Source organism: Rhincodon typus, chromosome 10 (genome assembly GCF_021869965.1).
Source record: "Rhincodon typus isolate 14 chromosome 10, sRhiTyp1.1, whole genome shotgun sequence".
NCBI classification, from domain to species: domain Eukaryota; kingdom Metazoa; phylum Chordata; class Chondrichthyes; order Orectolobiformes; family Rhincodontidae; genus Rhincodon; species Rhincodon typus.
The window spans coordinates 16,166,792-16,179,137 of record NC_063341.1 but is presented as its reverse complement, the minus strand read 5'-3'; the positions used below and the strand labels follow the sequence as shown (position 1 = coordinate 16,179,137).

Sequence of the window (12,346 nt, the reverse complement as noted above, 5' to 3'; positions counted from 1 at the left end):
AATGAACACGAACACACACACACACACACACACAGCCCACCCACATCCACACCCACCAGCCCCACACCCCCCCAACGCAATTACATAATTTTTTGGTGGACACTACAGAAAGGCAGACATCAACCCTTTTCCTGCTGAATAAACAGCAACTACGCAGGTTTAGATGTTACAATGAACATTGACGATAACAGTGAAGACATAGACCAACTTTAATTCATAAGATGTGTGATTTAAGAGATTTTGTATGTTATTTTCAGTTGGCCATCTTACAATATGAAAGCAATGTTGATATCAAATAACCTTGAATAATGGTGTGATGAAATTGTCAATAATTTTAAAAGTGAAATTGTAGACTTAAAGTTGCATCTATACTGGTAAATATTTCATGAAGCACAAAGTGAATTAGCATATTGAGACTGGTGAGATACTGAAAATAACTCAAAGTAATGATGCCAGAAAGCATGCAACTTATTTATTCTTCAGGGTTGTGCACAGCAGAGACACCTTCCCTGTACTGCTGTGAATTCTTTTCTGAATCCACCAGACTCAGCAACCGTTGCATCAGTTTTTCAAGAAGCTTGTACAATTGCTAACCCAAATGACAATGGATCATTCACTGTGACTAAATTGAGGGCATTATAGTGGGAAATCTAATGCTGAAACGAACATAGTTATTCAACTCTGTTCTTAATTTGTTTTGTTTCCAACTTGCTACATCATGGCTGCTTTCAAATTTCAATGTAAATGAACAACTTTAATGTTTAATTTAGACTATTTTTGAGAATCGAATAGCTTGGACAGGAATTATGTTTTTCCTTCCACCTATGAAGACAGGATATGTTTTTATCTATTTTGTAGTAGACAAGAGAAGTAGAACATTCAGTCTTTACAAGCTTCACTGAAAAGAAAGCATCGTTGACGTAATGGTTATTCAGTCTTATGCATTGTTCTCCAAACTATCACAATTGACATTTGATCTTGGATACTGTTACACATTTTCAGGTTTTAGAGCACAATACTCAATGTTGTTTATACTGCGTGAAGTCATTTTTTTCAGGTTTCAGCATCATTACCTTTTATTTCTGGTTATCTAACACAGCAGGTAAAAACAAGAATTCCATCTATTTGATTGAGTTTCATCCACCTAAAGGAGCTCTACTTGTGAATATGTTGTAGGATCAAATGTATAAAACTACTTTCCAGTTCAAACCAGACAGCAGGACAAAAAAAAACCAAACCCTGGGTGAGGTTTTGTCCCTGGGCTACTGTAAACAGCTTCAAACAGATATTTTTTACTAAATCAGATGTTGTGCTCAATCTGTTTTTTTAAAATCTTAAGATACTGAATGTTAGGAAAATTGACTGAATTGTTCATTTTGGCACTATCCTATGCTGTGGTGAGCATCACTTACATTTTCCCTCATGCAACTTTCCAGCTCAACTATTAATTTTCTGTATCAGTTTTTAATTATTATTTATGATCACTATTTAAATAAATATATTGCATCAGTATGATTCCTTCTATGCATCACCATGAGACAAACTTTGCTTTTTAAACTTTGTAAGCACTATCCTAGTCATTAAGTTAAAAATGCTCATTGCTGTCAACACTATCAAAGTTTTACTGGTACTGCTTGCATTTCTGAGGCTGAATGAATGATGATTGTGCCCTCAAACAAAAACCCTTCCTTTTTTTCCCCTAAAGAAGAGTGAAATAAATGTGAATTCTTTCAACACACTGATGGAAGTGTAATGAAAACAGCAACAAACTGGTATTTTATGTAATATATTTATCTCATGTCAGCAAGCAGCATAAGTGGATTCTTAATCATTTGTATGTCGGCACTAGATGGACTTTAAGAAGTTTGAAGTACAGAACTTGCAAGTACACCATCAGCTTTTCACATTCGTGCTTAGAAAGCTAAGTACATATGATAGGTTTCAAAGTTACAAACCATTATTACTTACCTTTCAGTCAATGCTGTAAAGTTCAGGGCTTCCAATTAATTTTTTCATAATAGGAATAATGGACCTTTTAGGTTTTTTCTTTCTCTCACTGCCCAAATTCTTAACAATACTCAAGTGATTGTTCAAGCCCCATCACAGCTCAAGGCAGCTGCACTTCAATGTATAATTTTGTCATATTTTACAAAAAGAAAAACAGTGAACCTATGTCATCTATGGCTGTCTTATCACTTATTCTACCTGAGAACGGTTTGAAGAAATCCCTATCCCACAGCAGTGATGCTATACAATTTGCGGCTTACACTAACAATTGTAAAAGGAAAAGCTGGAAAAGAGAAAGAATGGACTAAAATAAACAAAAAGCGCTGCCTGAAAAATAAAAATGAAATATAAACACTCACTATAGAATAAAATACAAATTTGAGTTTGCAGACTAGAAGTCAATCTACCATTGGAAAACTGGTAGTATAAGCACATTGTTTATGTCTAATTGTTGCAGACATCAATTCCCCAATGCAATAGAAGTTTTCCAACAAGTATCGCATATGAGACATGTCAAGTTCACTCATACTGTACTGTCACTGCTCTTGACAAACGTAGAGATGTCAGTGAAACAGTTTAGTCCCAAGATATATGTGGCTCTTGTAGATTTCCTCCAATCTCCCAGAAATGAATGGCAGCAACCACAGAGTTTCAGACAACTTAGAATCTCAAATGGGACTTGTGCTTCACCATGTACCTGTTGTGTTAAAAGAAAACAAAACTCAGTCACAACCGAAGTTACTGAAGTTACAAAAACTCATTGCAAGATCTTTGTGGTTGCAACAATAAAAAACGGCTCCAAGGAATCAAGTGAAAGAAGTTAACGTTGACAATCGTGATTTCTCCCCCATGAAACGGACATGACCTTTAGAGATAAACGATGGCACACTGCAGTTTTCTTTACATATTAACATGTCCTTGAGGTCCGAGCTGAATGTTTTATTGTACAGCAGCAACGGCTGAATTTGGGCAATGACATGCATTCAAAATATATTATACAACCTTCTGCAGTAGCACAATGGATTGCACCTGCAGAAATGGAGTTGAAGAGATAAGGAAACCAACAGGCAGCGTGTGTGAATGCATCAGCCTTATCACAAAAGACTCAGCTCATGACTTGTAATTACAACACATAAAAATCAGCTGTGAAAACTCACAGCATTCTTGTATCTTTTTGAACAATTAAGTGTGAAAGTGAATAAAAGAAAAGTATCAGTTGTTAAATATGCCATGGAATAAAACAAATTAAAAGACTACCATCAGAATTTAACTAATAAATGAGGTACCGCAGTAGTTCTCTACTTTGATGTCTAGCCAAGCATCCCAAAACATTTCAAGTGAACAAGTTATGATTTTGTGAAGCCCATAAATCCTACATTTAAAAACTAAAAGCGACATAATAAAGACATAATTGATGGCTGTATACCAGTTACATTAACAAACTATACTTATCTTTATATTTTAATAATCTTTTGTGCACAAAGTATTAAAATTGATCTTGACAAGTGAAAAATTTGTGTATTCATTCCTAAAAATGTAAGACATCTTTAGAAATTGGGTTCATCCTCAATTTTCTGATGTACATTCATTTCAATGGATCAAATATCAAAAAGAATATACAAAACCTCGAATCTCAGAACAGAATCCCTAAAGTGTGGAAACAGGCCATTCAGCCCATCAAGTCCACACCAATCCTCTGAAGACCCACTCTTCTATCCAATCCTTGTGTATCCCATGGCTAATTCACCAAGCCTACATATCCCTGGTCCCTATGGGCAATTTAGCATGGCCAGTCCACCTAACCTGCACATCTTTGGGCTGGAGGAGGAAACCGGGGCACCTACAGGAAACCCACACAAACACAGGGAGAAAATGTAAACTCCACTCAGTCACCCAAGGCTGTAAATCGAACCTGGGTCACTGGTACTTGAAAAAAAGCTGCCACACAAATTTTGAAAATTATACATCTACAATCAATCATCTTAAACACAAACAGCCTTCGTTGAAAGTGTGAATGTACATACTTATTGTGCTTTAATTTATTTCACAGCTCACTCTAACACAATATAAACAAACTTCTACCTCATTCTAGTTTCAATCCCACAAGGAGAAAAACAAATTCCTGAGAATCCTTACTAGGAACACAAGAACAGGAGGAGGCCATTAAGACCAGTGGTCCTGCCCGCCATTCTAGCTGATATCTTCTTAATGCCCCACACTATCTCCATATGCCTTAAAGTTATATAGTCTTCAGAAACCTATCGATTTCTGTCTTGAACATGCTCAATGGCTGGAGCATCCAGCGCTCGCTGGGATGATGGATTCCAAAGATTCACCACCCTCAGCGAAAAAATTCCTCCTTATCTCAGTCTTAAATGTATTAAGCACCTTATTCTGAGATTATGTCTCCAGTTTCTCGATGTACCAGTCAGGTGAAACATCCCATCTACATCCATCTCATTCTTTGAAACTTCAGAGAATACAGATCAAGTTTTTTTCCATTTCTCCTCATAAGAAAATTCTGCCTGGGATTAGGTTGTTGAGACTCAGTTGTACTTCCTCTCTGGTAAGTATGTTCTTCCTTAGATAAGGAGACTAAAACTGGGCACAATCTTCATGTGAGGTTACGGCAAGGTTCTATATAACAGCAGCAAGACATCTTTATTTCTGTGCTCAAATCTCCTTGAAATGAATGCCTATATAATCAGTTGCCTTTCCAATTGATTGTTGCACCTACATACTAGCTTTTAGCAACTCATGAATAAGAACAGGCAGGTCCGTTTGGATAACCATACTTTCCAAATTCTCGTTATATAAGAAACAATATTTATTTTTATTTTAACTCATTTTAATGTTTTACTTGCACTAATTTTGTGAGCAAATTTCTACTTCAAAAATATTCACTTCAACTTTTTAACGCTCGGCATGTCCACACCCCTTGTAATCCCACCTTCCAACTCATCCACACCAAGAAAACACATTTTTAAAAAATATTTTCGCCATTTATGAGGGGCCCATAAATCATGGATCTGGGTTACTGCACGTGGAAATGAATTAATTTGATAGATGACCAAAAAGAAGATACTGCACAATTTTTCATCAAATTTTCTTTACTGAAAGAATCTAGGTTGACTAAACTTACACGTAATGAAGAAAGCATTATCAGTTGGCAAAGTGTCTTGCAAGATATCAGGAAAATTGTAGACAGAATTCAGCCAACCTGCCCACCTCACGCTTTTCATTATTATTTTGTTAGTGGGTAGATCAACAACTAATGAATTGTCTCTGCACATCCGATTTTGAGTATTACATTCAAGGTGATTACACTCCAAATAAAATGTTCTTAAGACTGATCTTGGTTTTCAAGGTCCATCAACAAGAGGATTTTTTAAAATGCAGTTTCAAAACACACTAAGACTCAAGCACTAGGTCAATTCATCAATACTAAAGAAGTGTAGCAGTGATGAGGTATGAAATAAAGGCTCCATCTGCCTTATCTGGGGATTTACAGAGATATTTTGGCCTAGATTTTCCTGTCCACCAGTGACAGATTGGTCCTGGCATAGTCTATATGCTTGCCTAAGCAAAACTGCTGCTGAACTGTCACAATTTCTACATAATGCTTTTAACATAATAAAACACTCAAAGTGCTCTTAAGAACATGATCAAACAGACTATAAACCAAAACACAAAAAGAGATATTATGATCCAAAGTTTGGTCTAAGAAATTGGGGTTTTAAAAGAGCATTAAAGGAGATAGATAGAGAGGTGCCCCACCGAATTCATCTCCATTTATCTCAACTCCATTTTCTCCCCCTTGGTCCAGGAACTCCCTACCTACGCCCGTGACACCACCCACGCCCTCCACCCCCTCCAAAACTTCCGATTCCCTGGTCCCCAACACCTCATCTTTACCATGGACGTCCAGTTCCTATACACTTGCATTCCCCATGCAGATGGCCTAAAGGCCCTCCGCCTCTTCCTGTCCCACAGGCCCAACCAGTCCCCCTCCACTGGCACCCTTATCCACTTAGCTGAACTCGTCCTCACCCTTAACAACTTCTCCTCCAATTCCTCCCACTTCCTACAGACAAAGGGGGTGGCCATGGGTACCCGCATGGGCCCAAGCTATGCCTGCCTCTTTGTAGGATACGTGGAACAATCCCTCTTCCGAAGCTACACTGGCCCTATTCCCTACTTCTTCATCCGCAACATCGATGACTGTATCGGCGCCATCTCGTGCTCCCACGAGGAGCTCGAACAGTTCATCCAGTTCACTAACACCTTCCACCCCAACCTTAAAAGTTCACCTGGACCATCTCTGATACCTCTCTCTCCTTCCTGGGCCTCTGTTTCCGTCTCTGGCAACCACCTGGAAACCGATATCCATTTCAAGCCTACCGACTCCCACAGCTACCTAGAATACATCTCCTCTCACCCACCTTCCTGCAAAAATGCCATCCCCTATTCCCGATTCCTTCGCCTCCGCCGCATCTGCTCCTGAGATGAGGCATTGCACTCCCGGACATCCCAGATGTCCTCATTTTTCAAGGACCGCAACTTCCCCTCCACAGTGATCGAAAACGCCCTCGACCACGTCTCTCGCATTTCCCGCAACTCATCCCTCATACCCCCTCCCCGCAATAACAACCAAAACAGAATCTCCCTCGTCCTCATGTACCACCCCACCAACCTCCGGATCCAACGCATCATCCTCCAGCACTTCCGCCATCTGCAATCTGACCCCACTACCAAAGACATTTTTGCCTCCCCACACTTATCTGCCTCCTGGAGGGATCACTCACTCCGTGATTCCATTTCCGTTCCACAGTCCCCACCAGGCCCACCACTTTTCTTTGTAACCGCAGGAAGTACTACACCTGCCCCTACACTGCCCACCTCTCCACCATCCCAGGCCACAAGAAAACCTTCCACATCAAACAGATGGTCACCTGCACATCTGCTAATGTGGTATACTGTATCCGCTGTTCCCGATGTTGCCTCCTCTACATTGGGGAAACCAAGCGGAGGCTTGGAGACCGCTTTGTGGAACACCTACACTCAATTTGTGACAAACAACTGCACCTCCCAGTTGCGAACCACTTCAACTCCCCCTCCCACTCCTTGGATGACATGTCCATCCTGGGCCTCCTCCAGTGCCGCAACGATGCCACACGAAGGTTGCAGGAACAGCACCTCATATTTCGCTTGGGAACCCTGCAGCCCAATGATATCAATATGGACTTCACAAGCTTCAAAATCTCCCCTCCCCTGGCTGCATCCCAAAACCAGCCCAGCTCGTCCCCACCTCCCTAACCTGTCCGTCCTTTCTCCCACCTATCCCCTCCTCCCACCTCAAGCTCCACCCCACCTCCTACCTACCAACCTCATCCCCGCCCCCTTGATCTGTCCGTCTTCCCTGGACTGATCAACCCCAATCCTAAAACTCCCCACCTTTACTGGCTCCATCCCCGCCTCTTTGACCTGTCTGTCTCCTCTCCACCTATCTGCTCCTTTATTCATCTTCCATCCGCCTCCCCCTCTCTCTCTATTTATTTCAGAATCCCCTTCCCCTTCCCTATTTCTGAAGAAGGGTCCAGACCCGAAATGTCAGCTTTCCTGCTCGGCCCGCTGTGTTTATCCAGCTCTACACTTTGTTATCTCAGATTCTCCAGCATTGGCAGTTCCTACTATCTCTGAGATAGAGAGATGGATTGGATTAGGAATAGAATTCCAGAGATTAGAGCCCTAACAGCTGAAGCATGACTGCCAAAGGCGAAATTATTAAAACTGAGGCTGTGAAAGAGGTCAGAATTGGTGTGGCAGAGAGATCTCAGAACTTTGTCAGAAGTTACAGAGATAGAGAGAGGAGAGGCCATAGAACGATTTTGGAGTTTTAAGCCTTGCCAGGTCAGAAAATAATGCAGCTGAGCAAGCACAGGAGTAATGAGCAAATGGGACTTGGTATAAGTTAGGATATGGCAGATTTTTGGATCAGCTCATAATTTTCTATGTGGTAGAGTGTGGGAAATTAGCCAGAAGAGTATTCGAACAGTCAAGTTTCCAAGACAAGAGCACAAATGAGGACTTCAGCAGAAGATTACCTGAGGTAGGGCAAAGTTTGACAAAGTAAATGGTAGAACAAGGTGGTCTTAGAGATGGAATGGATACATAGTCAGAACTTGGGGCATTATATTTCTTTCTCTGCATTTTTTTGAAATTAAGAATACTCCAGACACTGAGCTTGACTGGGATACTGCTGCAGCACCAAGATGCTAAGAAGCACTTGTGGAGTGCAAGCTAGCAATGCCTCAAGAGTTGCTTTGAAGACCACACTTCCACTACGATTTCAAGGCTTTTAGGGACAATTTTGCCTGTGATAATTTAAATCAGCTGTATTTCTGAGCCCATGTCCAACTTGTGGACTGTCAGGAGTTTGTGAAGATGTCACTATGCTTCTAAATAGTGGCAGTGAATTCATTTTCCAAGGTTCCTTCAATTGCCAACAGATAAGGAGTCCTTCAGATATGAGCCTTGCAAATACTGGCTACTGCAAACACCAGCAATTCCGCTGTAAGACATAGCTCAGTTATCCAAGACTGCAGGGAATTATGACTGTCACCTACCATTCAATTTTTATACTCGTAAAGGAGTTGCAAAGTAGTAGTAAATTAAGTACTGGAGCAAGTACACAGCTAGACAGAGTAGTGGCTATTCTAAGAAAGCACTGTAGAAAGGGAGGATAAATTTTCTTGTCAGTTCCCAGTACAAATTGTAGCTCCAAGTAAAGACATAACAAAAGAAATAGGAGCAATAAGAAACAGGAAGAAATGAGTAGGCCATTCAGGCCTTTAGGTCTGCTTTGCCATTCAACAGAATCATGACTGATCTTCTATCTTAACTTTATAAAATAATACTTGCTTCTACCATGATAAAGTAAACTATAAGGGAAGTTCTTTAATTCATGTTTGAAATACATAAGTGTGTTATCTACATTCAAAAGTACAGTGTATTTTTATTTTGAGTCTCAACATAAGGGTGGGTAATACTTATTCCTGCACACAGACTGAATTCTGAAAGAAAATTAAGGGACTCTAAATCTATTGTGGAATTCGAGTCCCACCAGACCCCCCACCCCTCTCCAGTCACAGCACTGAACAACCCTCTGGCTCTATAGCAATAAGGCACGCTCTCTGAATCTTGATGTCCTACCAGCTACTCACCTGTCTAAAGTCTCCCAGAAACGTAGCAAAACAGCTCTGTCAAGATGGCGCTTGTGGTGGCTCAGTTCCAGTACAGTCACATCCCACTTCTGAACATTTAGATCCAGACGCATTTCATCATACTTCAGGTGGAACGCCTTGACTAGGAGAGAGTGTAGTCATTAATGTAGGTGTAACATTGAGGTATAAGTCTTAAAGAAACAGAGAATGTGTATTTACTTAACACATTTCATAAGGTCTGATCCAAACTGCGTTTACATCAATAGAAGCAACACAATATGTTTAAAAACAGAACCACATCAAGCTGTAGTTTTGAAGTCAATTCAATTTAAGTTGAACTTCAGAATATCTGGTTTGAACCATCTTTAGAATGTAGAACAGTACAGCACAGGAACGGGCCCTTCGGCCCAGGATGTTGTGCTGAACATTACATCAAATTAAACTAATCCCTTCTGCCTGCCCTTGGTCCATATCCCTGAATTCTTTGCATATTCATGTGTTTATCTAAAAGCCCCTTCAATACCCCTATCGTTTTTGCCTCCATCACCACGTTCCAGACACCTAGCAATCTCTATGTAAAAAAACTTGCCATTCACATCTCCTTTTGAACTTTCCCCCTCACCTTAAATGCATGCCCCCAGTAACATTAAGTACTGCACAAACATACCACAGCCGTATAGCAATTAAAAAAAAACAAATCTATGTAAGTGCCCAAGATAAACATGTTCCTTCTATACAATTTAGCCTGCATTGTGGCCTGATTTAGACGCAGTAGCATTTATCAGAATACTAGAATGCAAAAGAACAGAAGTTAGAGAGACAGAGACTGACCAAATGAGACAGCGAGCTCCTTGTAGCAACTGATGGTCAGTTGATTGGAAGTCAAGTACTTAATCTCTTCAGACAGACAAGTTATTCTGCTCAGGTGTTAAGATTATTTATGAATTTTAAATAAAAGCTTTTCAAAATTATTCAAGGTTAATCATCAACAAAGTTGAGCCATAATTTTCTGCTAGATGTGCATTGTCAAACCTAATCTACAATTTAGTTGCTGTGCAGGCATGGATCTAAGAAATGGGAAAAGATAACCTCTGCAGACTCCTGATTTCACAATTAGCGTTAATTTTGAGATTGGTGCTGGGAGGAGGGAGTGGTGGTCAACTGAAAATTTCAGAAATGGAGTTTTGTTAGGTAACAGTTTCAAGAGAAATGAAAAAGAAATGCAAGTAGAGCTGCAGTAGAGATCAGCCATGACCTAACTGGACAATGGAACAAGCTTGAGGGGCCAAACAGCCTATTCTGCTCATATTATATATGTGATACTATGGGACCCGAGAGATGTTATCTGCATTAGCACTATAAGTTTAAGTTTGCATGAAATACTTAATTTGTGGTATTGTCCAAATCAATAAATAATGACCATTGTGATATGATAAATATCATTAATTATGATGCTGATCATAATTCAATCAGGATTTTAATCAGTAATGAATTATTCGGTCATATTATGTCCTAAAGATATTTTGATGTTTTGCTGCTGGCTGGTATATACTTCTTGTAATTAATACACCAGTAAGTTGTATTTAAATAGAACAAGACAATCCAAAGACATACCAAATCATTACTTCAATATTAGCACTGTCTATTAATTATATTAAGTGAGTGTTTTTAAGATATAAATTTTATAACAGAAATAACTTCCAAAACAGTCTGTGACCTTTCACAGTCTGACTGTTATGTTATACCTCATGATCTAAGCACACAAAACCTCGCAAACTTGAAGGCATTGCATTAAGGAATCTACATGTTATGCATTGGATAAAGATAGATTAAATCTGACTTTGCAACAATACATTTATCAACAGCTTACATTTGGTGTAGGTCAAGTTATTTGGATTGGAAACTGCAAAACAAAGTGTACTGTAGTGTCTCAAATAACAGTAATTATTATACATGCACATTGAGCAATACAATCTAAATAGCTTTGCCAAAGCGCTTTAGGACACATTTCAATAAAGCTATCTGCTTTATGTAGCTAAAATGTGACTGCGTACTGGACTTAGAAAAGTCACATCAAGAATTCAATATGCACAGTTATATGTTCAGAAGAACTAACTGGTACTCTGCATATTAAAGATGAAGTAAAGCTTTGCACATCGTGTGGGCCCTCCCTTCAGCAGAGTTTAACTACAGCAAATTCGAAAATGCAACAATCACTATTACATTTCAAATAATAATTCTGTATATTTCAGGTTTTTGAAGTATTTTTAAAAATCTTTATTAACCTTGAAAACTTTTTTAAAGAAGGTGTTGTTTGCTGGCTTTGAGATAAGTTCATTCACTAAATAGGGGTGTTCTATCTTTTGTTGTTATGGGTTTCGCATTCATTCTTCAACCAAGTTTTTATTAATTTACAAAAAATCTGCAATAAACAATAATAATGGACTTTGATGCTATGATTAACATGTCAATTATGGATAATGGAACTAAAAGTTCTTTTTACATTTTCACGATGAAAAAATCAGATGGAGCACAGCATTGAAGAAGAAAGCCTTCAAGAGCATATGTAGCTCTCGGGTCACATATTTGACATCATTTCTTTAACATACTGTTCTACAGAGGGATCAGAAATACACTGTTATCAAAAAGAAAAATTATTTAAAATATGCAAAGGGACAGGCAAAATCTTTGAAGATAGAAAAACTGTTAACAATTCAGGTTAATGACCATTCAGTTGAACTAAAAGCAAGTTCAAGATTTAACTGATTTTAAGCAAGTACAAAGGCAGGGAGATGTTGGGTGGTGGGGGCTAGCGAAAAAATAAACATGAAGCTTTGTGGCAGGCAACAGATTAATGGCAAAAGGGCTTTGGACAAGAAAAGAACCAAAAACAAAATGGGTCTAGAGAAGATACAAATGGGAGTTGCAGTAATTTGGTAGCACGTTTAAGAATAAAGAAGTGGTATAGGTGCTGGTAAGGGCACATTTTGTTGACTTTTGCCATTTATCCTGTAAAGATATTTGGCCTTTTCCATGAAATGCTGCAATCCTAGGCTTAATGTTGGAAACAGACCTGTTGCACAGTTCAGAGTCCATAGTCTTGTGAAATCTATGAC

The 12,346-nt window shown here is 39.2% G+C and overlaps 1 protein-coding gene across 1 annotated transcript in view; it reads right to left on the bottom strand.

The window, feature by feature from the left end:
* Window positions 1-1,770: 1,770 nt before the first annotated feature.
* The window catches only part of LOC109938988 (parafibromin), a 32,143-nt gene continuing 21,567 nt past the window's right edge, over window positions 1,771-12,346 (bottom strand). Inside the window, exons 4-5 of the mRNA XM_048602010.1 lie at window positions 9,231-9,372; window positions 1,771-2,704 (exon numbers count right to left, since the gene is read on the bottom strand). Coding sequence (XP_048457967.1) covers window positions 2,668-2,704; window positions 9,231-9,372 — 179 coding nt within the window. The 3' untranslated portion in view covers window positions 1,771-2,667. The remainder of the gene's footprint in view (window positions 2,705-9,230; window positions 9,373-12,346) is intronic.